Source organism: Erpetoichthys calabaricus, chromosome 16 (assembly GCF_900747795.2).
Source record: "Erpetoichthys calabaricus chromosome 16, fErpCal1.3, whole genome shotgun sequence".
NCBI classification, from domain to species: Eukaryota; Metazoa; Chordata; class Cladistia; order Polypteriformes; family Polypteridae; genus Erpetoichthys; species Erpetoichthys calabaricus.
In genome coordinates, this window is record NC_041409.2 from 46,388,769 (window position 1) to 46,415,142 (window position 26,374).

The following is a 26,374-nucleotide window of genomic DNA, read 5'->3' on the forward strand; positions in this document are numbered from 1 at the left end:
ACTTTATTAATATGTTTCTGTTACCAGATTTTATGTAGTACACTCTTCTGCTTGGCTGTGCAATTGGACGAAGAAGTGGTGCAAGTTTTCTTCTTGCTTTACATCCAGTGCAGCCGAAATAATAAGAAAGCAGATATTTTTACTTTAGTAAAATAAGTATTGTTTTAGGTTACTTGTTACTTTAAGAAGTTTTTGGACAACTTAATATGAACTTAACAACTTAACCTACTGCTCTAGAGATTGTGCCGCTGAGCTTAGCTTAGCCCTATACGTTCATCTTATCAACATAAATTTGGCAATTTCTGAAATATTGGCACATTAGTTCAACCAAAAGAAGGAGGTGGGATTACATCAGGGATCGGCTCTTAGCCCTTTCTTATTTGCAATGGTGATGGACAGGTTGACAGATGAGATTAAACATTAGAAGGTCAGCTCAAGTTGAACAGTTGGGAGACAAAGTCAGAGAGTCGAGATTGCGTTGGTTTGGACATGTGCAGAGGAGAGATGCTGAGTATATTGGGAGAAGGATGCTAAGGATAGAGCTGCCAGGGTAGAGGAAAAGAGGAAGGCCTAAGCGAAGGTTTATGGATGTGGTAAGAGAGGACATGCAGGTGATGGGTGTAACAGAACAAGAAACAGAGGACAGAAAGATATGGAAGAAGATGATCCACTGTGGCAACCCCTGACAGGAGCAGCCGAAAAAAGAAGAAGTTCAACAAGAAGAAGGAATAATGTAATCTCCTTAGCATTTCCTTCAGGAAATTGATCTTTGTGGAAGCTTACACAAAGTCGCAAAAGCGTATACAGCACTGATGTGCACAAAACCGAGTCTAAAACAGAACTGAGGGAATAGGGAAAAGGTGGAAGCTTTTAAAGGGGAAGACAGGAAGTGAGATCAAAGCGGTTGGGCTCATGAAGGTCTTCAGCCATAGGTTCGAGCCCGGACGTGACATCACAGGGGCCGGAGCCGGCAACAACTCCTTCCATCGGCTCGGTCCCGGAAGTGATGTCAATAGGGCTAGGTGGAATCTCCCGTGAATGGTCTGCAGGAAAGGGAGAAAAAGAGTCAGTGCACTCTGCCACATCCCGGTATGACTCGGAACTGCCCTTACTCAAGCTCTTTAGCTGCCTCCTATGGGCACGTGTGTGACACTGTGTACTTTGTGTTCCAAGTTGCATGAGCACATTACAATGTATAGACATTACATAGAAAACAATATATATACAAAAGCAAGAAAAAAACAGTCATCCTTCTTTGCTTGTGTATGCATATCCCATAAAACCTTGGATGTACAGTATGTGCTTCTAAACATGTACCAGCAATTCAATACAGCTGTAGTCATGTCATTTATTTTTTTCTTAAAAGACATCTCATTCTTGGCCAAGTACCACACTTCATTTTTCCTTTTCATTTTCACATATCAAGCCCACAGTTCATTTTTGTATTCTATGAGATTACTCTGTCAACAAATGCACCATTTTACATGTTCTTTCCCCAGGTTGAAATTGATGCTGGTGATGCACTTTGTATTCCACATTTTATAAGAAGATTGCAATGCAATTTCATGTGAGCTTATATACTGCTTTTAGCTAACAAAAATAACTGGAGCAAGTATAATTTTTAGAATAGTGTTTGATCTTTTTTATTATGTGTATTGAACAAATATGAGTGCAAGTAATATTTTTTTCTATAATTATTGTATGCAGTAGTTCTCTTGAAGAGAAACAGCAATTCACATTTGGGTAGCAACATAATATGCATGCTGGTGAGTGTATGCAATACAATACATGTGCCTGCAATTCAATATACCTGTACTGAAATCAAATATAATTGTTTAACTTGTATTGTCACGTATTAGTAACAGGAGATGAAAAGATAACAAGACGAATTGCTTTTAATAGTGTACTACATGGTCCCAAAAAAATAAATGGAGGGTTTGCATTCCTTCTCTGATTGTTAGACCAAACCCTCCCATTTTCTAACTGGTGTATACTGTTTGGGATTACAGTGGTAACCTCACATGTATCCATAGTTACGAATATAGGACTGTGGGATGTGGGTGGATTGGCATCGCTAAAAACAGTTGAAGCAAGACAATGTCAAGGGAAGATTTAAACAAAATTAAAATGATGGTTGAAATTTTACTTTTAGCATTGATTTTTTTAGTAAGGTGGTAATCAGTAAGTGGTAGCTGACACCTGCCGTAGTTGAAACAGGCAACTCTGTAAGTAAATAACTGGCATCGCAGTGATGTATAGTTAACAGTAACAGTGATTCCTTAGCGGGAAAAAAGTCAAGGCATATAAAGAGTAATTGGGTATAGCACCATATAACTCTTTTTATAATTGTTAACCCTAGCTGAAAGCAAAGGCACATGTGTTCATAAATAAGAAAGCATCCATTTTAAGTACAGGTAGATGGCTGGCTTCAAAGCGGTTAAGAGAAGATCTCCACAGTATGTAGACAGGCATCTAAGCACCGATCAGGCACAAGCAGGTATAGAAACAGGCAAATGAGTAAGTAAATAACTAACAGCGGATATTCATCAAGCAACTTTTCTTAGTAAGAAGGAAGAAGTGTAAAAAACATTTACTGGATTGAACAGTTCTTAGCAGTCAGGAAAGTAGAGCAATGAAGAGGATGATAACTTAAGGCTTCAATAATGTGAAGGATTACAAACAATGTGGGTGGAGACCCTTTAAGTAAGGAATAAGAGGGGCGCAATGTTAGGTGAACAGACAGAGAAAGATAAAGTTAACCTCAAAGAAAGACAAACAACAGGCAGTCAAGAGGGAGAATATTACAGTAGCTTAAGCTTTACAGAAGGAGTAAAATAACTGTTGCAGTTCTTTAATCTAATTTTTTAGCCTTTTTTAGTTTTAACATTTAAATTAAATAATTTAAATTTATTTAAAAAAAAAGGTTCAGTAATTTAGCAATCCAAAGTCAAATTTTAAAAATGAGGCTAGTGCAAACTCCCTTATTACATCAATTCTCCACTAACATTGTTTGTATTTCTTCCTATTAATGAACCCGTACGCTGTCACCCTCTTAACCTTAACCTTTACCTTGCCAAAGGAGGGCTTTTCCATTTGCTCTTGTCCATTTATTCTGCTCCAGACACTAAAACATCTCTGTATCTCCTATTCCTTCCTCTCCTTCTGTAGCCTGTTTTCTACCTCCAGCAACAGGAGCCTTTTCCTCCATTCAGTCCTCAGCTTCACACTTTTAGTTATTGGGACTCATCTCTGACTATCATGGGAACCTCTGCACCATTAGCACCAGTTCAGCACTAACTGGCCAGCCAGCCCTCCATCATAGGTTTTCTTATAGGATCATTGTTGCCACACAATGATCAGAGGAACCTCCTGTAAATTTAACAGTTTGCCTCAACAAGTTTCTTGTGTTGTTTGAAGCAATAACCTCTGGAGCACTCTTCAAACATTTAAGGCCTATTAACCCCAACAGAGACAAACATCAAACACTATAATAGTAGATAAAAATTTCCATTGTTAGTGTATATTTCTGTATCACCATTAGGGCCTTGTAAGGTCCCATCTTTACTCCAAGCCACCCCTCTCTGCATTTGACATCTTCTCCTACCGGGTCCTCCACCCCACCATTCACTACATGTAAGCAATAACCCATCCTGCTAAAATTAACAGATCTTCAGTATCAGTACATGCTGCCAACCTTCTCCTCCTCGGGGTCCTCTTAAAAAAATGCTAATACTTTCATGTGCAAATTACATCAACTCTATTTAGCAATAGAGGAGAGGAAAACATAACTCATGTACATGCAAAATGCAAACAAAATAATCGTCAATAATTGGCAAAATCTATGTGGCCTTGGCTGAGGTTTACCTCACTTTGCAATGTACAACAGCATAGACTAGGATCTAAATTTTGGTACTTTGATACTTCTTAGTTACCAGAGGCCTCATGTATAAATGGTGTGTATGCACAAAAATGTGGCATTTGCCCATTTCCACACTCACATCGCGATGTATACAGACTAAACTTGGTATAAAGCCACACACATTTTCACACCAGCAAATTGGCGGCACCCAGCGTCAAAGCAGTGCTACTGTTATGTGTGGTTTCCCTTTCTTTTTTAGATTCATATCCATGACACAGGTTTTATCAAATATACTGAAATTAACCGCATATCCTTTATAAATTTAAGGCGCCTAATTGTAATCAACCTGTAACAATATAATGGTATACGAAATGGCCAAGCTATTCCAAATACTACAGTTGCTTCAGTGTTGTTACTCTCATTGGAACTACTGAGAGTATTTTAACCCATTGTATTTGAGTGTCTGCGGTGGGCTGGTGCCCTGCAGATTTGTTCCTGCCTTCCGGGATTTGTTCCTGCCTTGCGCCCTGTGATTGGCTCCAGCAGACCCCCGTGACCCTGTGTTAGGATATAGCGGGTTGGAAAATGACTGACTGACTGACTGACTGACTGACTGACTATTTGAGTTTGGTATCACAGCTATACAGCCACTGATCAGAATGCTCTATGACGGGTTGTGTCGAGAGCACAGAGGATTATTGGGATATCAGATTCCAGCTCTGGAGGACATTTATAGCGCACGCTGCCTAAGTAAAGCCAGCAGCATCTGCATGAATTCCAGTGAACCATGAGCACAGTCTATTTGAACTTCTCACATCCGGCAAACGCATCAGAGCCTTTCCTGCATGGACCTCAAGGTTCAGAAACAGATTCATCCCAAGAGCTACAAAATCCCTCAATCAGTCCATCAAGTGCTCCCGGTAGAACTGCTTGTACTTAGAATTACAATTACCTCACTGGAAACTTGCACTACAACTGTAATATTGCACAACCTGACCCACTGTATGAACCATTTGCACTATCTGCACTATATGTACATGTATATTGTACTTATGCTTTCATATTGTATATTTTTCATTGTTTTTATTGTATTATTATTATTGTTATTTTATCATTTTATAGAAAAATAAGTTTATGGAGGATTTGCATATTGAATATCATTGTGCCATACATTAACAATAAAGGATTTCAATTCAATTTGATAGAAGGGATCGCATATTTACAGATGATGACGACTGGCTTCTAAGTCAATTTAGATTTCCATGAGCTATTCTCTTTGAGCTCTGTGCTGTTGGAATACTAGGATGTGCACTTAATATCATTTTTAAGATGAAATGCATTAAAATATGTATATTACATTATACAGATACATTTTTAACTTCATTTAAATAACTGTTAATAATTAAAAATGTGGGGGCACGGTGGTGCAGCAGTAGCAATGAGCTGGCACCCCATCCAGGGATTGGTCCTGCCTCACACTGTATAATTGCTGGGACTGGTGTGACCCTGGATGGATAGATGGATGGTATAATTAAACATGTACTACGAAGACTTTCCAATGTTCCATAAAAGTTTTGAAGAATTGGTGTTCTAAGCTGGTCTGACATTTATTAAAGAGCCTATTGTGTGGCGATTTATTACGTGTTGAAAGAAAAGGAAGGGTAGGAAATGACAAAATAAACTACAAGATCAAAGTGGAAATTTTGAAATTAAAGTTTTCTTCACTGTGTTGCTATTTTTTTTCTTTTCTCTGCTACACTAGTACGCTTCTGTATGGCACTCAGCTGGTGGGCTACGACTTGCCTTTTCACAGCGACTTTGATATCCAATCACTTCATTTTTATTTCGGGCACGATGCGACTTTCTGAACTTGAACTTTCTAGTGTTTTCACCACTCTGTATCACTCGATTAACTTCCTTTTTTTGCTTATACCACTGCTTAAGTCAACAAATAGTACATTTTTCCTTGCCCCCACTTTGCAGTCGCTGAAATTCTTTTTTTTCACATGCTTTTGCTATTGTCTTTTAACCACAGAACAGAAGGTGATATTTATATCGACTTGCATATTAAAATATGCAAAATTATGGGATGAGTTGGGGTGGGGCGGCAGGCGTGTGCGCGTGTGTTACATTTCATGCTGACCGGGATTTATGAAGCTGAAGTGTGTGGAAGTTGGCACGGTTTTGAGCATCTGAATTTTTTTATGTGTATGCACATTTACCACTTTTGTCCGTACGCCTTAAATTAGTGTGAATTCTACACATGTTTTTATACATGAGGCACCAGGTGTGGGTGAGCATGAAAGTGTGTCAGAATATTATTTGATTCTCCCGAGTCCCATTTGACTCACATTGAATGTAGCTTGGATTAGACAGATTAAATCAGAAAAACTGTATCAATCCCAAGAGAAAATTCAGATGCATACAGCAGCAGAAATATAAAAAATAAAACTACAGATTCACAGAACAGATAATACAGTGAAAAAATAAACAAATAAATAAATATTGTGCAGATATTTCAAAATGAACTTAACAAATACAACGGAAAGAAGCACTGAAATGCTTGATAGTAATGATCAGAAAAGACCCCCAGAGGCACTTCTTTGCATACTGTAGTGAAATGAGCCTGTACTTAAAAGTGATCCAAGAAAGTACCTTATGTAGGGGATGGATGGGATTTTTCATGATGGCATCCAATTTTGCCACCATCTTCTTTTCTACAACAGCTTCCAGTGTTTCCAGGGCTCTCACTGTGATGGACCATGTTTTCCTAATAAGTTTGTTCAGGCATTGTACTTCTTTTGAGCGGAGGTTGCATCCCCTGAAGACTGCGGAATAGAACACCACACTGGCTACTATGAACTGGTAGAACATTGCAAGCAGCTTGCTGAACACATTTAAAGCCCTGAGTCTCCTTAGGAAGTCAAGTCTGCTCCGGCTCTTCTTGTCCAGCACCACTGTGTTGTCAGACCAATCCGATTTTTTTTTTATGTGAGCCCCTAGGTACTTGTAGCTCTGCACCACTTCCATGTCCTCCCCTGAATGGTGACTGGTCACAGGGGCTTCTTGGCACACTAGTGTATTGCTGATGTTAAGTTGCAAGTTGTTTTCAGTGCACCACAAGACAAAGTTCTCCACAACTTTCCTGTACTCTGACTTGTTTCCATTATTAATGCAACCTGTGATGGAAGAGTCATCTAAAAGGTTTTGTAGATGGCAGGCGGTGCATTGTGCTGGAAGTATATTGTGTAGTGGGTGAACAGGAAGGTAGACAGGATAGTTCTCTGAGGTGTTCCAGTATTACTCACCACCACTTCTGCCACATAGTCCCTCAGCCTCACAAGCTGCTGTCTGTTGTTCAGGTAGTCCATGATTCAGTAGATTGTGGGGACATCAAGATTCAAAGCCTTTAGCTTTTTCACCAGCTCCTGAGGCAAAATGGTGTCAAAAGCACTGGAAAAGTCAAAGAACATGATCCTGACTGTTGTGCCAACTTTTTCTAAGTAGGTGGGGGGTGGGGGGTGAGGGTTTCTGGCGGCCACAGGTGTGATGTCATTGTAGAGGAAGGTCTAAGACACCAGCTCCCCATGACTTGGTCTTCTTATCATTGATTTCATTTGGCAGTCTTCTGATACATTGGGCTCCCACTAAACTGGATAAGCATGGTGAAATTTGTAGTACTACTAGCGTCACACATATACTGTTGTCACACACCACTTACTTATCAGTCAGTCATTTTCCAACCCGCTATATCCTAACACAGGGTCACGGGGGTCTGCTGGAGCCAATCCCAGCCAACAAAGGGTGCAAGGCAGGAACAAATCCCCGGGCAGGGCGCCAGCCCACCGCAGGGCACACACACACACATTAAGGATCACCAATGCACCTAACCTGTATGTCTTTGGATTGTGGAAGGAAACCGGAGCACCCGGAGGAAACCCACTCAGACACGGGGAGAACATGCAAACTCCATGCAGGGAGGACCCGGGAAGCGAACCCAGGTCTCCTTACTGCGAGGCAGCAGCTCTACCACTGCACCACCGTGCACCATCACTTACTGTATTTTAGCCTCCTGATAATATCTAATGAAGAATACAGTATGTATTCTTCCAATATGAAATTTCATTTTATTTTTCTTTGGTTGTTTAGATTTGGGTATGTTAAGAAGACAGCTTAAAAAGATGGACAGACAGTTGTACAATATATAGTTCTGTTAAAAGCTGAAAAATTGGTCTCTTTAGAACACAGTGTTTAAAATGAAAGCTTTACATGAATAAATCATATTTGCTTATAGAATTTTGTCTAGATTTTGAGAAGCCGTCAGAGAATTATAGCTTCAGGTATTAAAAATTAGTGGAATATTTTCATCCATCCATCTAACTATCTATCCATCCAGCCAGACAGCCATTCATTCATTCATTTGTTCATTCACCTTTTTTACTTGTATATTATAGTTAAAGCCATCACACTATTTTTTTATTCTTCATGTCATAATGTAGACAAAAACCATATCATGTATAAAACTATAGATTTCATATGCTTCATCCAAATACTGGGAGACAGCAGTTTATTACTGAATTGGAACCCTCGAGTGTTTCTTGTAACAAACCATTTTTAATACTTCTCTTTATTCGGAAGAAACCTATAGCATGCATGTAACTACTGATTTCCTTGTCCTTTTATTTTCAGGAAATAGGTGGGTATTGTGTAGAAATTTACATTTTTATTTCTGAAAGTTTTGGTTCCTCTTGTGTTTTCAATTAAAGGATTTTTTTTTCCAGAAAATAGTTTATTTCAGTTTTTGCTGCATGATAGAAGCAAAATTTTATGATGGCATAAGGGTTAGCTCTTGTGCCTAACAGCTCTAGGGTCCTGGTTTAAACTCCCATCCCAGACTCAGCCTGTCTGAAATTCTTATGTTCTTCCTGTGTCTGTGTGGTGTTTCTCCAGGTGCACTAGTATGGTCCATTGCACAACATAGGGCTAAGACTATCAACAACACCAAGATAAAAGATGAATGTAAACAATGTTACCTGCTCTTTATTGAGGATTTTTTTTGTAATAACAATATTTCAATAAATGTGGTTTTTAAAGCCACACCTAAACACTTTTTAGTCATAATTTGGAAAGTATGTCTATATACTTTTTATCTTTAATTAGATGTACAGGTACAGATATAATACAGTGGCATGCAAACGTATTCAATCCCCTTGAAAGTCATCATACTTTTCTGTATGACAAAAGATTTGTATACATATTTATCCATTCAGTATTTTAATGTGAACTCTCATGCTGTAACAATACACTTCCAAAGTCAAAATAAACCATTTTCTGTAGATATTTAACTGAAGAAGAAAATCTCAGAAGTTAGTGTTTCCCTAAGTATTCAATCCCTACACATTATTACTTTGTTGAGAACCTGTGTGCTGCCATAACAGCCTTAATTCTTTTGGGTATGTAAGTATGTCCTAGTTTTACATTTTGTTCAGAGTAATTCTACCATGTTCTTATTGGCAGAATTTCTAGAGATTCTCTAGGTTTGTGGGATATTGCCTCTGGAAAGCAGTTTTCAAATATTGCTACAGATTTTCAAAAGGGTTATGATCAGGGCAATGACTCCAAAACATTCAACTTACTGTTTATGAGCCATTCCAGTGTCCCATTGGGTCATTGTCATGTTGAAAGATGAATCTTCTACCAAGCCGTAGGTTCATAGCAGACTAGAACGAGTTCTCCTGCAATATTGTGCAGTTTTTGTGTCCATCCATCGTCCCTTCAACTCTGACAAGATTTCCAGTCCCAGCACATGAAAAGCATACCCATAGCCTGATGCTGCCATCACCATATTTCACTGTAGGTGTTTCTTGAGGCACGGGCAGTGTTAGTTTTACACCACACAGACCTCTTTGAAGTCTGGCCATAAAGTTCTGTTTTGGTCTCATCTGACCATAAAACCTTCTTCCACATCTTAACCAGGTCTTTTTCATGCTTTGTAGCAAATGTCATATGTGCTTTTATGTGGACCTTCTTAAGGAATGGCTTCTTTCTTGCTACAATTCTATAAAGGCCTGTTTTATGGAGGCCTCTTTAAATTGTGCACCCTTGCACCTTCACTCCAGCTTCAGCCAAAGAGCATTGCAGACTTCTGTGAATGACGGTTGGATTTTTAGTCACCTCACTATCCAGTCAATGTCTTGCTCTGATGTTTAGTTTTGGGGGACGACCTACACTAGTAAGAGTTTAGGTGCTGTGATGAACCTTCCACTTTCTGATCATGGATCCAACAGTGCGTAATGGGACATTCCAACGCTTTGATATTTTTTGTAGCCCTTTCCTGCTTTGTGCATTTGAATGACTTTGTTTCTCACATCAGAAGAATGCTCCTTTGTCTTCATTTTTGCAGTGATTGTCCAGCAACAAAGATGACCCTTTTCATACTTTATAAATTTTAAATTACTAGGTACGCTTACCTGTCAAAGATAAGTCATGTCATCCATCCATCCATCCATCCATTGTCTCCCGCTTATCCGAGGTCGGGTCGCGGGGGCAGCAGCTTGAGCAGAGATGCCCAGACTTCCCTCTCCCTGGCCACTTCTTCTAGCTCTTCCAGGAGAATCCCAAGGCGCTCCCAGGCCAGTCGAGAGACATACTCCCTCCAGCGTGTCCTGGGTCTTCCCCGGGGCCTCCTCCCGGTTAGACGTGCCCGGAACACCTCACCAGGGAGGCGTCCAGGAGGCATCCTGATCAGATGCCCGAGCCACCTCATCTGACTCCTCTCGATGCGGAGGAGCAGCGGCTCTACTCTGAGCCCCTCCCGGATAACTGAGCTTCTCACCCTATCTTTAAGGGAAAGCCCAGACACCCTGCGGAGGAAACTCATTTCAGCCGCTTGTATTCGCAATCTCGTTCTTTTGGTCACTACCCATAGTTCATGACCATAGGTGAGGGTAGGAACATAGATCGACTGGTAAATTGAGAGCTTTGCCTTGCAGCTCAGCTCCTTTTTCACCACGACAGACCGATGCAGCGCCCGCATTACTGCGGATGCCGCACCGATCCGCCTGTCGATCTCACGCTCCATTCTTCCCTCACTCGTGAACAAGACCCCAAGATACTTGAACTCCTCCACTTGGGGCAGGATCTCACTACCAACACTGAGAGGGCACTCTACCCTTTTCCGGCTGAGGACCATGGTCTCGGATTTGGAGGTGCTGATTCTCATCCCAGCCGCTTCACACTCGGCTGCGAACCGATCCAGAGAGAGCTGAAGATCACGGCCTGATGAAGCAAACAGGACAACATCATCTGCAAAAAGCAGTGACCCAATCCTGAGCCCATCAAACCAGACCCCCTCAACGCCCTGGCTGTGCCTAGAAATTCTGTCCATAAAAGTTATGAACAGAATCGGTGACAAAGGGCAGCCCTGGCGGAGTCCAACTCTCACTGGAAACGGGTTTGACTTACTACCGGCAATGCGGACCAAGCTCTGACACCGATCGTACAGGGACCGAACAGCCCTTATCAGGGTGGCCGGTACCCCATACTCTCGGAGTACCCCCCACAGGATTCCCCGAGGGACACGGTCGAATGCCTTTTCCAAGTCCACAAAACACATGTAGACTGGTTGGGCAAACTCCCATGCACCCTCCAGGACCCTGCTAAGGGTATAGAGCTGGTCCACTGTTCCGCGACCAGGACGAAAACCACACTGTTCCTCCTGAATCCAAGGCTCGACTATCCGACGGACCCTCCTCTCCAGGACCCCTGAATAGACTTTTCCAGGGAGGCTGAGGAGTGTGATCCCTCTGTAGTTGGAACACACCCTCCGATCCCCCTTCTTAAAGAGGGGGACCACCGCCCCGGTCTGCCAATCCAGAGGCACTGTCCCTGATGTCCATGCGATGTTGCAGAGGCGTGTCAACCAAGACAGTCCTACAACATCCAGAGCCTTGAGGAACTCTGGGCGTATCTAATCCACGCCCGGGGCCCTGCCACCAAGGAGTTTTTTGACCACCTCGGTGACCTCAGTCCCAGAGATGGGGGAGCCCACCTCTGAGTCCCCAGGCTCTGCTTCCTCATTGGAAGGCATGTTAATGGGATTGAGGAGGTCTTCGAAGTACTCCCCCCACCGACCCACAACGTCCCGAGTTGAGGTCAGCAGCACACCATCCCCACCATATACAGTGTTGACACTGCACTGCTTCCCCTTCCTGAGACGCTGGATGGTGGACCAGAATCTCCTCGAAGCCGTCCGAAAGTCGTTCTCCATGGCCTCCCCAAACTCCTCCCACGCCCAAGTTTTTGCCTCAGCAATCACCAAAGCCGCATTCCGCTTGGCCTGCCGGTACCTATCAGCTGCCTCCAGGGTCCCACACGACAAAAGGGTCCTGTAGGACTCCTTCTTCAGCTTGACGGCATCCTTCACCGCCGGTGTCCACCAACGGGTTCGGGGATTGCCGCCACGACAGGCACCGACCACCTTACGGCCACAGCTCCGGTCAGCTGCCTCAACAATAGAGGCACGGAACATGGCCCATTCGGACTCAATATCCCCCACCTCCCTCGGGATGTGGTCGAAGTTCTGCCGGAGGTGGGAGTTGAAGCTACTTCTGACAGGGGGCTCTGCCAGACGTTCCCAGCAGACCCTCACAACACGTTTGGGCCTACCAGGCCTGACCGGCATCCTCCCCCACCATCGAAGCCAACTCACCACCAGGTGGTGATCAGTTGACAGCTCCGCACCTCTCTTCACCCGAGTGTCCAAGACATGTGGCCACAAGTCCGACGACATGACCACAAAGTCGATCATCGAACTGAGGCCTAGGGTGTCCTGGTGCCAAGTGCACATATGAACACCCCTATGCTTGAACATGGTGTTCGTTATGGACAATCCGTGACGAGCACAGAAGTCCAATAACAAAACACCGCTCGGGTTCAGATCGGGGGGGCCATTCCTCCCAATCACGCCCTTCCAGGTCTCACTGTCATTGCCCACGTGAGCATTGAAGTCTCCCAGCAGAACGAGGGAGTCCCCAGAAGGTATGCCCTCTAGTACACCCTCCAGGGACTCCAAAAAGGGTGGGTACTCCGAACTGCTGTTCGGTGCATACGCACAAACAACAGTTAGGACCCGTCATGTCATACAATTGTTTAACCCACTTAATCCAGACCAGGATTACTTGGGAATTACCTGGGAATGGGCTGGAAGCTATCCCAAATAGCACAGGGTGCAAGGCAGAAACAAACCCTGGACTGGTCACCAGTCCATCGCAGGACAAGCACATCTGCACACCCACACACCAAACACACACTAGAGACAATTTAGTGTTGCCAAGATTTTGAAGATTTTGAGCACCTTTTAATAAATTACATAGGAAGGGTTTTTTCTTTAGCTTTTCAGATAATCCCCTGTTTACGGTTCCAGACGTTAGGTTTAAGGCTGAATGATTATGGAAATGACAGTCATGAACTTTGCTGACATTTCAAGGACAGTAGAGACCTGGAAGACAAGGACTGAGTCGTAGAACACAATCCTTAATGAATATTTAAGGTCAAATAAGTCTTAGACTATATATCCAAGGAAATTTAATGCTTACCTTACGATTTAATTTTGTCAACTTTTATTTACCAGCAAAATTTGCAAATTAATTTTTTAAAATGTAGCCATCAATTTATAATCAGTGCAGAAGCTGTGAAATTTAAAGTTTTAAACCTCGAACAAATGATTCAACATTTTATATAGAATGTAACAGTTGGTGACTTGAAGTTTGTCTTTTTTGACTGAACTGATATGACCTGCTCCAGCCATTACTAAAGGTCTGCCTAGACCTGTCCATGTCATGTACAATGCTTTTCTTCCTGAAGTTCTCCTGACCATGCATCCAGCTTACTAAATAGTATACAGGTAAAATTCCGTTACAACGAATATCTTTACAATGAAATTTTCATTACAGTGAAGTATTTTTATGTTCCTGACAGTTTCCCCATATGACGCGAGCCTATAGAAATCTCATTACTACGAAGTACATTCATCAGATACTTTCATTACAACGAAGTGACCTTGAAATGCCTGAATGAATCATCCACAGAGCGGTTAGTTCTGTGGTTGCAGCTCAGTTGTGCACAACTATCCCCAAACAGAAACACTGTCATTTTTTTTTTCTTTCTTTGAACTTTCCTCGTACTGTTTTCGGCGGTTTTCAGTGATACATTTTGCTTATTGCTCATCAACATTTGAAAAACATCCATTGGAATTTAACTCATTGTCACCCTCTTATAGAAATGGCAGACACAGAAAAACGATAGCAGTTCATATTAGAAAAAAAAATTACATTTTTACAGCTCTCGGCTGAGGCAAAAAGAAAAAAGATGTTGCCAGTGAATTCGGAATTTCGCCATTGACGCTGTCAACTTTCTTGAAAGACCGAGCAAAAAAAGAAGAAAAATCTCGGGTTGCAAACGTATGTGAACTGCTGCATTTAAAGACGTCAAAAAAGCAGTTTCTATGTGGTTCAGTGATGCTCATTCAAGAAACATTCCTATTAATGCAGCACTCATTCAAGAAAATGTGAGGTCTGTAAACTCTCTTGGGACCTCCCCCAATTAGACAGCATGCCGAAGAGCGTCCCGAAGTCCGATCTCTGCGTCTATGGAAGATTGTTTATCTGTTGCCAGGGCAACAGCAGGCTCAAAGCTATGCTGCGTCTCTCCGCCAAAGCAAACAGAAAAGATATCGGTGGGTGATGCAAGGTACATTGTAAATGCAGATAACAGGATCACTTGATCACTGATCTGGCCACGACCCTGCCTGACTGTTGTGTCTGTATATAGGAGAGTGGCAGATCCCGCTACAATAAATAACCGTGAGCTGAATAAAGCTGGTTTTGCTAAAGTACTGAGACTCAGCCTCGTGTTTTGGGGTGCAAGACAGGGACTTATAGCGCGACCCCAATCTTTTATGATATGCTCCTGTGCCGCCTTCACTGCAGCGCTATGAGCCTGTTCTTGCCCTGCCCCGGCAACAGACAAACAATCTTCCACAGATGCTGCAATTGCACTTCAGGAAGCACTTCAGTGTGTCGTTCCTGTTGGGTGGGGAGTGTGTGTGTGGTGGGGGGGGGGGGTCTCAAAAAAGTTCAGAAACCTCACAATATGAACAAGAAAACCATGATTTGGCTCCTGATTGATAATTGTGCTGCACACAACATGCTTCCACGTTTATATAATGTTCGCGTTGAATTCCTCCCACCCAATTGCACAGCAGTGCTTCAGCCATTGGATTTGGGCATCATTCGCACCCTGAAAGTGTATTATCGCAAGGAAATGCTCAGAAAAATTCTCGTCAGCATAACTTGTAGGCAAGAGGAGATTAAAATTAACGCGAAAGAAGGTATTTTAATGATTGCAAACGCCTGGGTGTAAGTTAAAGAAAACACTATAGTAACAAATACAGAATCTCATTACAACGAAATTTTCATTACAACAAAATATTTTTTAGGTCCCTGGCAATTAGTTGTAACGGAATTTTACCTGTATTTTAGATTAATTGTTAATGACCACATTATTAGCTACACATGCCTTTAAATGGTTGTTATGTAAGTGGCTGTAATAAATGATATTTAAAGTATGTAGGCTGCTACAAAAGGTAGTGTGTGAATTCAGTTTGCCAAATGAATATGTGAGATATAAATAACTTTGGTAAGAAATGTCAGACATCCCAGCATGAATGCATCAGGAACAGCTTCTTTGCTGGGATGTTCACATGTGACAGTGTCAAGGGGGTAACTATAATAAGAAAAACAATTCAGATCAGAGAGCAATGTGCTCAGACGTGTTGCAAAATGGATATGTTGGCTGATAGGCTAACAAGGTTATAGTAAAAAAACAAGAAGCAGTGGTTTCATTGGGATAAGAAACATGAACTCTGTACACTAAACAGATTTTTAAACAATACCTGGTCTGTTGAATCATGTTAGTTTATTCAGATGAGTGGAAATATTGAAACACCACAGGAGAGGATAAAAAAATCAACAATATGAACTCTAAGTGCCAGAGAATACCTGAACATTAGTGCCGAACATATACTGTACATGGTGTCTTAACGGCAGTATACCCTGTAGCGACTGTATTTTTTCAGTGGCATGATGTTGAATGCCAGTCTTGGAATGACTCCAGAAACATCATGGTAGATAAAGTATAATGTAGTAGAAATCCCAACCACAATGTGTTGATTCAACTGAATATCAGTGAGACGTGAGGTTGCAAAAGGCCACCATCTTCTAATTTGCAACATTTTGCACTCACATGGAAGCATGCCTGTGGTTCATTTTGAACACTTTGCTAAGTCAATGCCTTGGCAAATTCAACAAGATCTGACAATAAATGATGGACCAACTCACTATTATTTATATCGTATTTAATGTATTTAGTGTATTTAATAAAAAGGTCACTTGGTGTATTATATTAGATCAGGGGTCCTCAATCACAGACCTGGAGGGCAGCAGTGGTTGCAGGTTTTTGTTCTAACCCGGTTGCGTAATTAGAAAGCAATTCTTTCCAATAATTGAATGTCATGGCTTGTTAGTGTTTTAACTCTGCTATGTTAGGTCATTCTCATATCCTACATTTTCTTCTCCTTTCTAGGGATATCATCCAAATGATATGAAGGCTAAAATGGATGAATAATTCTCAGTCCTTCACTTTTTACTCTTCACTTTTTTTCCAAGTATTTAATTAAACCTGATAGTGCATGATACATACACAATAAGTTTAAATGGTAACAAGCTAAATGGAGAAATGCTGGTCTCTTTTGTCATTTGCATATTATTGCTAATTAGGAGCAATTAAAAAACAAGACTACAGCTGTTTAAGACCAAAAAAGGCAATAAGGGTTCAAAATCTTAATGAGCAAGACAACGAAAATGAAGCAGAAGTGTTACTTGAGCAATAAGTGCTTCTTATTAAGCAATTGGGTTGGAACAAAAACTTGCAGCCACTGCGGCCCTCCAGGACGGTGATTGAGGACCCCTGTATTAGATCCTGTTCTTCACAACCACATGCTGCCTGCTTTTAGAATTTCTGATCATCAGTTAAGAGGACCTTGTCTTGTACTTTCATTTCCTTTTAATCCCTCATTTACAGGGCATGCTAAATTGGAAACTTTGCTCGTGTAGTCTAATATTTGTTTTTATTGCTGTCAGTCTCATATCTACCTTAACGCTGTAGTCTTTACATGAGTCATACTGTTACTGTCGAAGTTAAGTATTTTCTCACTACATTTTGTTTATGGGAGAGGGCTAAATAGTGATATATCAGCGGTTTTAAGTGTGAGCATCTCATTCAAAAGGCTTCAAAGCAAAGTGCTTCAAGTTAGGAATTGAAAAAAATGATTTCATGCACACAGAATGCCTTCCTAGAATCTGAACCTTTGATTTTTCAAAGCTGTCTATATGTTTTCAGTCATCACAAGGTGCCAGTGTATTTCCCAGCATCAATTAAAACAAGGAATTCTATACATCTTAACATGAATGGAAAATTATACATATTTCACATATAAATACATTAATCCAGTGTCTGAAGGAAGGCAGGGGGCTGAAAAGAGCCGGCCACAGACAGTCCACATCTAAGAGTTCTCATCTTACACCCTCAAGATCTTACAGCAGGACAGCTAATTAACAGAACATGAATATGCAGTTTTTAAAAATACAAACCAAGATGTGTTGATGCATTATTGGGAGTAAATTTGTACTACATAAAAATTCTGAATCTGTTTTTAATAAACATTTTTTGATAAAATTTTACTTTAAACAAGTAAGTTTTCATGGACTACACTAAGGATAAGCTCAAGCCTCGGATGACACATTCCAGAATCATTCAACATATTTCACTCCTGATAAGCTCTACTTCCTGATTTTCTCTGAATTACCAACACTTGAAGATCAAAGTCTTCAGCTTTATCCATTTTTGGTGTCCAAACACAACTGCCACCAAATACATAAACTAAATACAGCAGCACTTCAGTCACTCCTAGTGCTGTCTATATGCAGGTTGACCAGGGTTACAAAGAATTTTTTTGGATTTGGTGGACTAAACAAACTTATAATTATATCACTTTCACTGAAGCAGAAAAATGAATAAATTTGCTTTCAGCAGAATATCTAAGTAAAGAGAGTGGGCTGATGTACATTGATAAGAATTTTTGAAGAAGGCTGTAAACTCAAGTAGCTAATCTTTCCGGTCACAATATCTCCACGTAAGCTAAGATGATCTCTAGAACATTGTTACAAAAATAGGAAAGTATGCCTGTGCTTCACATTTGTCGACTTGCTTGACTCATGCTCTGAAAAACTAAACCAGATATGAGGATAAATGCAGAACCAGCTTACTACTGAAAACATGCAATAGACTGATTAAGAGGCCACTTGGTGTGTAACATTGCAACATCCTCCTCCCAACAGCATTGTTTCAACATTCAGTACATTAACTCAGCAGTTAAGAAGAGTGATTTTTTTTTTACATGACTTGGGAGTTACATTACTGGGCTTTCATTCCACATCCAATCTGGAACTCATTGGTGCTAAGCAATCCCAGATCCTGGTTTGCTATTAAAACCAGTATGGTAACCCCACAATTCTTTTTCCACCCTCTCCTTTAATTCATTAAAATTAAAGGCTCCTTCTTTAAACATGGGTCCCTTTAAAACTCGCAACAGGGTTAAATACTTGCTGAGCTTGTGTCCCCCTGGCATTTACACATTCAGATCTTTCATAAACCTGTCTTTGTATATTGGTGGCAGTCCCAGGTCTTTCCTGTCTTGGTCATCTCATAGAATATAGACACAAGGTGAAATATTTTGTATGAATTATTGCTCAATGCATCTATTGTCACACACGTGCGCATGGGAGCCAGCCACAGCGACCAAAAGAAGGGAATTCCATGTCCGGTTGGAAGGTGGCGGGGTGCTCTTAACCCTTTTATTTTGTCCTTGCAGACCAGACACCAGAAATTCTGCCTGAGTACAAAGACATCACTTCCACCTCGGCCCCGGGGACAACGCCACTTCCTGTCCCAGCCCCAAGGAGAATGTCGCTTCCTTAAAATCTCCCTATAAAACCCAACTCCTGTCTTCCTTTTGGCAGTTCTGTTTTGGACTCCGATTTGTGCACATCAGTGCTATCAATTTACTCTATTTTTGCAGCCAGGAAATAATATATGAGTGGCTGCCCCAAACCTTTATTTTGTGTCAAGGCTTGTCTTTTCACACTATCTAACCTCTATGTGAATCTCTCATCATCTTTATAAATTCTGTCACTTGCTTCATCCATCTTCTAGTAACATGACTTCCAATACAACTCGGAGGCCTGCCACGTGCAAAAGTTCGCTGATGACACTGCTATCGTGGGCTGCATCAGGACTGGGCAGGAGGAGGAGTATAGGAACCTCATCAAGGACTTTGTTAAATGGTGCGACTCAAACCACCTACACCTGAACACCAGCAAAACCAAGGAGCTGGTGGTGGATTTTAGGAGGCCCAGACCCCTCATGGACCCTGTGATCATCAGAGGTGACTGTGTGCAGAGGGTGCAGACCTATAAATATCTGGGAGTGCAGCTGGATGATAAATTGGACTGGACTGCCAATACTGATGCTCTGTGCAAGAGAGGACAGAGCCGACTATACTTCCTTAGAAGGCTGGCGTCCTCCAACATCTGCAATAAGATGCTGCAGATGTTCTATCAGATGATTGTGGCGAGCGCCCTCTTCTACGCGGTGGTGTGCTAGGGAGGCAGCATTAAGAAGAAGGACGCTTCACGCCTGGACAAACTGGTGAGGAAGGCAGGCTCTATTGTTGGCATGGAGCTGGACAGTTTGACATCTGTGGCAGAGCGACAGGCGCTCAGCAGGCTCCTATCAATTATTGAGAATCCACTGCATCCACTAAACAGTGTCATCTCCAGACAGAAGAGCAGCTTCAGTGACAGACTGCTGTCACTGTGCTGCTCCACTGACAGACTTAGGAGATCGTTCCTCCCCCAAACTATGCGACTCTTCAATTCCACCCAGGGGGGTAAACGTTAACATTATTCAAAGCTATTGTCTTTTTTTTTACCCACATTTTTATTACACTTTAATTTAATATTGTTTTTTATTAGTATGCTGCTGCTGGAGTATGTGAATTTCCCCTTTGGATTAATAAAGTATCTATCTATCTATCTATCTATCTATCTATCTATCTATCTATCTATCTATCTATCTATCTATCTATCTATCTATCTATCTATCTATCTATCTATCTATCTATCTATCTATCTATCTATCTATCTATGCAACCAATGGCTATATTATATTTGACCCAATGCCAAGCATCTTGTTATCCTTTACCTTCTATCATAGTATGGCAATGTGAGTTTTCCTCTGGCCCTCCTACTTCTAAGAGAAGTATTTTTAAGAGTATCTCTGCTTCTTACAAAACTTACAGATTCAAAAGTTTAGTTTTTTCTTCCACTTAAAGATTACACTTAGAAAGCCATGGATTTGGCCGAGAATGCCCATTGTCATCTTAGCTCACTGGAATTCCCAGGCATGTTTTTGCATATATTCTGGGAATGCCTCCATAGACTCATGTTACTAGTTCTATTTAGCTATCTGCCTTGGTTCAGTTCTTTCGGTTAAGAGTGGCTTTTGCCCTCTCCTCTTGGACATATCCACTGTTTCTCCGTGTTCCTCTAAGCAGAGGCTATTTGCAATTGGTAAAATGTTTATGTTGGCTCAAGCCTCCTGCTTGTAATCTACTTTCCTTTTCCTAAAACCTCTTTCCCTTATCTAACCCTTCTTGAGCTCTCAGCAGTGAGGATAAATGGGTTGTCTTGCTCCAGTATAGAGAAGTGGCAGTCACATGTAAATCTTTTGGGAGATGGGAGGCTGCTGACCCTTGCCCAGTCTCTTTGATTAGTCAGTCTCTATGGGCCTCCAATGTGTACAGTTTCACTCTGTATCAGAAGGGTAGGTTGACACCATTGGGTGGGTACAGTCTGAGGATCACTACCCTGTTCCTTCATTTTATTATTACACCAAAACCTTTTTTTATTTATTCATTTTGTCTCTTTTAAAAGTTTGTTTAGTAAGAATATCTCGCTATTATAATAAAAAAATCCTGGGACGAGACAAGACTTTTTAGCCTGGGATGAGACGTGACTTTTTCAGAGAGATACCTGTCACGACAAGACTTTGTGGCAATAGATTTAACCACACCTGGGGCCGGAAATAAAAGACAAAGAGTAGATGACAAAGTAGATCATCGTAAACAATTCAAAAACATTGGCACGATACACATGCAAAGCAGGTTAGAGATAATGAAAGTACTAAAATTCGAAAGTCTCAAAAAAATGATAGTAAAGATTGCATTAGCACAAATAAACGGAAATCATTACTTGGTGAAATAACGGAAAAGTGAAAAGAGATCGAATATATTGTTTGGATTTAAACTTTAAGTCGGAGACTTGTAAATCGTCTAATTTGTGTTGCCATCGGGGAAAAGTAGTGTTTCTTCCCAATGATCCACAAGAAATTTTGTTGTTTGGTGAAAGTGAAATCCACATACACAAGTGGCAGAGATGTTAAGTGGCTGGCACGTAGCACAGGCCAGGAGGGTTGTTGAGCGAAGTGAGCAGGGGGCAAAGGCCCCTAGTGATTACAAAATAAAAAAACATCAATTAAGAGCATGTGGAAATACAGTGACCATCTCAGGGCCATCTTAACAGCACTATAGGCCCCCCGGGCAAAATAGTGCACTGGGACTCCTACCTACACAACCACTCAGCAAGTCACAACATACAAGGATTAGCATATGGGGCCCCCGGGCAACTGCCCAGCGTGCCCATGTGTTAAGACGGCCCTGCACCATCTACAGAAAATGCTCACACAGCCTGACACTTTAAAACTGTTCTCAGCTGCAAAAACTTGTTTGTACTACTTTTGAGAAAGTCGTGCTGTCATTTTGAGAAAACAACTGGAAGTAAATTATATTTAATAATGGCCTTAATAATGGTCTTCTGAGCAATCCTGATGAACAGAAGTAGGCTGTTTTGCTAGCACTCATGATTTCCAAAGAATGGAGATGTGTTTTCTGACTTGTATTTCTCTCATGGGAAAGGACTGTATAGTGTTGTAATGAAAGCAACGTTAAACATGTCATCTGAATGTCAAAAATAAATTCTTTCTATGAGTTTTGAAAAATTCTTCAGCATACACAATATCTTCATAAGAGTCGATCCATTCATTTTCCAAACTCTTTTATATGCAATTCAAATATCATGGGATGCCAGAGTCTATCTCAACAGAATGAGATGCAAGGCAGGAACCGTTCCTCTACCAGTCTACAGCAGAGGCCATTAAGAGTCACCATCAATGTCATTAGAACATAGATACTTGAGCACAGAGGCACAGAGGTCTGTGGCAACATCACTAATATGTTCACTGGCGACTTTACTTTGAATTCTCCCAGTAAAAAAATTACCAATACAGCCTGTGACATTGAAATAATTTTAAAGAAAAAAAAAGCCTGTCACTGTGGCATGCAGTCTCCACTCCCTGCTGAATAGTAACATATGGTACACAGTGCATACCGATCAAAATATACATTTACTTGAATCTGAGCCTCTCTGTACAAAAAGTGGCATGGAATTACATCATTTGACAACATCAAATCTGTTTAATTCAATTTAGGATAGTGAGGGCAAGAAATTCTAAACTACAAATGAACTTTGATATACAGTAGACACGTTTATCCTTTTAATACCTCATTACAAATTAAATGTAAAATACCATTAACATGTCCGATTAAATGTAAAACATCTACTAAAATTATTGGATAAATAACATTCTTTATAAGATAAAAATGCAGTTTTTGAGAGACACCATGTTTGCATATTTTGCTTATTAAGTTTTTATATTAGAAATGACATCATTACTTGCTTGGTATTGCAATTGAAATAAAGCATGGATTCTGCCCCTTTTTTAAATCCTCAGGTAGGATTTCATTAGTTTCAGAATGTTGTTATCATTATTATGTATTGTTCATATTGTTTTGGCAGTATGATTAAAGAATAAGGAGAATAAGTCTTTCTAAAGTGTAAAACAATATCAAAAATATACATTTCCATCCAACCATCTACTCATTTCTTAGCCACATTTCACTACATAATCAGCAAGAAATTGAAATCTATACTGACAGCATCAAGCACAAGACTCAAAACAGTAGATGTGAGACCAGTGCAACAAAATGCTGACACTCTGTGCAGAGCAGCGGTGTGCTGGTGGCAATCCAAGCAGCGAAAAGCACACAGCAGGAATTGATTCTGAACATCAACAGAGCACGCCTGGCACCTACCATGCCAACAACGAAATCTCCTTTGGGAAGTGGGAGCAAAACAAGTTTAACCAGGAACTTAAACGTGCTGACAGAAAAAGAATGTTCAGACTTCCTAAGGAAGTTATCCAAACTCTGCCACCCTGGAACTGTCTATCCGGATTATAATCAGCACACCATAATGCATTTTAACAGTTCATTTTACTTCTGTTTTGTGCACTTTGCATTTGTAAGCTTGACACCACAAACACAACTTAGCCGTTGTTTTAACTTTAACATTAGCGCACTTTTAAGTTTCAGCTTTCACTTCGTCATTGTGCCATTCTATCAACATTCAATTTTTAATGTGGCGTTAGACCTCTGTTTACACGCTTCACCTCGCTACAAATGACAGTGTCCATCTTCTTTTCATATGCCATACAATTGTTCTGCATCCTTGCTACTCCGTTAAGTGCATTGTAAGGTTGGTTCAGTCAGTTCGTTTAGCAAGTCATCCCTGTTTCCCTGGAAATCTTATCCCATATATACTGTATGTACGAGTCACCGTTTTTTCTTTAGGTTGTACATATAAAATTGAAACTCTAAATCCACCCAATTACAAAAAGTGAGTCATTAAAAAAAGAAAATTTGTAATTAAAAAAGTAATATTGGGCCTTTTCTGTAATCCTGGACGTGTCCGTCTTTGCATTTCCTTCAGGAGTAATATTTACATGGCTCCTAATGTGCACTATGTTCAAAGTTTATGTATATTGTTGGGCATACAAAGAAAGCCCTCAAGACAACAATGTCTGAAACACTTCAGCGAGGCATAGCCGAGTGGACGTTAATTGCCCGTACCGCACTCTCTGACACACACGCACGCACTTGCTGGACAGCCGACAAGTAGGTTGCACAGTAAGAGACTTCTAAAAATGCAAATTAAGACGCGAGGATGAATTATCGGAATAAATCCTGCATTATTTGTAAATTCTACTTTTGATTGCTTTATTTAATTATAACGTTTTATTTTTAACCTCTTCTACTTACCGAACAATATTAAGCATAAGCACGGTCTTCGGATGACACTTTCCAGGCGAATCATCCGACACATTTTACTCCTAACAAACTCTTGATTTTTCTTTTCTCTGAAGTATATACGTTTGAAGAACAAAGCCTTCAGCAAGATCACCATATAAAAATGCTTCTATCCGTTTTTGGTTTCAGAAAATCGCGAGTAGAACAAACACGCCTGTCAGCAGGCTATAAATAGCAGCACAGTGCAGTCCCTCGTTACGTGTGTGGCGACAGCTTCTCTGAAGAGTGCGGCTTCTTCTCCCTGTTCCGTTTTGTTTGAGGAGTGCTTTCTGATTATAAAACTACAAAATAATTAAAAGGTTTAGATGTAACAATACAATTACACATGCAAATTACCTAAAAACACACTGACAATTTCAATCGATGTGTGAGTCTAAGTATCTTTGCCTGTAGAATGTATCGCTTTTTTTCTTTGCTGGAACTTAATTTTATTACGTCATTATGAGCCTTTCTCATATATGAGTTCAACTTAATTCCCGTCCGTCTGCGCAGTGTAGCTACTGTGGCTGCGGATGAAGGTTTGCTAGGTTCTAGCACATAAAGTATTGTAGCGACTAGGGAGGGTGAGACACAAAACAAGTGCTGGAAAACGTGGTGCTCCAAAAATGCTGAGTTTATTAAACAAGACTGGACAGAACAGCCATAAAAAAACCTTCCGCTCCTTTCTTTTTTTTAGGGTCCTACACACACCCCCACCACACCCCCTCCTTCCTGTCTCCACCTTCCCCCTGCGCATGCACCTTCTATCTTTCTATGTAGTTATAAAAAAACACGAAGCCTTCCCTAAACAGAGTAAACAGAAAACATTAATTACAGTACGTCACACTGACCCCCCCCCCCCCCCCCCCCCAGTCCCTCGCCCCGAGGGATCACAAAATCCAATAAACGTCTTGGTAGCCTTCTTCTGCGTCTGGGCCGTGGAGGGACATGTTCCTGAGATCCAGATCTGCCATCATTATGCTCCCCTGAACCGGTGCTTTCAATTGGAATAGGGATGGGAGTCAATGGTGGGGCATCTTCGGGATCCATGTTTGAAGGAGAAACTAAATGGGCACATAAATATGGTGCAAGCCGATCTCGATGAAGAACAAGTTTCTTCCCTTCTGGTGCAATTTGTACACGATAAACTACTTCCCCTAGGCGAGCAAGGACCTGACAGGGGCCTACCCATGGGCTCTCCAGCTTTGGGCAACGCCCTCTTCGACGCCGAGGGCGGTATACCCAGACCTGTTCTCCCTCTCGAAAGTGCCTTCCTTGGGCTCGGATGTCATAGTTGCGCCGTTGTCGCTCCCCTGCAGCCTTCAGCTGGTCCCTGGCAAAGGCATGGGCTTTCTCCAGTCTATCTTGCAAACGGCGGCTATATTCGGGACCTGGGCAAGGAAAGAGCGAATCAGGGGGAAAGCCATAAGCAAGGTTTGGGGGAGTCCTGATCTCCCGTCCTAGCATCAAGAGTACAGGTGTACACCCAGTAGACTCTTGGACAGCAGAACGGCATGCCATGAGGATAAGTGGTAATTGGTCATCCCAGTCCTTCTGACCGTGGGATGTGAAAAGTGCAAGTTGGACACCCAGAGTCCGATTAAACCGTTCCACTAATCCATCACTTTGTGGGTGTAAAGGGGTAGTCCGAGTCTTCTGGATCCCCAGCTGCTGACACATCTGCTGGAACACCCGGCACTCAAAGTTGCGCCCCTGATCAGAATGAAGTTCATTTGGGATGCCAAAACGGCTAAAGAAATCCTCAATAAGTGCCTGGGCAACAGTCACAGCCTCTTGATCAGGAAGGGCATAAGCTTCTGGCCATTTTGTAAAGTAGTCCATTGCTACAAGAACATACCGGTTTCCCTTCTCTGACCTAGGAAAAGGGCCTAACACATCAACACCTACCCGTTCCATGGGAGCTCCCACCTGATACTGCTGTAGGGGTGCGTGGGACTGTCCGGGAGGGCCTTTCCGGGCTGTACATACATCACACCTCCTGCAGTGATCTTCTACATCCCTCCGGCAATGACCCCAGTAGTATTTCTGTTGTATCCGGCGTAAAGTTTTTCTTATGCCAAAATGCCCAGTTCCTG

General features: G+C 41.5%; 1 protein-coding gene across 2 annotated transcripts in view; it reads right to left on the minus strand.

The window, feature by feature from the left end:
* Window positions 1-24,623, minus strand: part of LOC114666741 (SLAM family member 5-like) — an 83,423-nt gene extending 58,800 nt beyond the window's left edge. For both annotated transcript variants that reach the window (XM_051919923.1, XM_028821720.2), the window contains exon 1: window positions 24,252-24,623. In XM_051919923.1, coding sequence (XP_051775883.1) covers window positions 24,252-24,396 — 145 coding nt within the window. In that variant the 5' untranslated portion in view covers window positions 24,397-24,623. The remainder of the gene's footprint in view (window positions 1-24,251) is intronic.
* Between the last annotated feature and the right edge of the window lie 1,751 nt (window positions 24,624-26,374).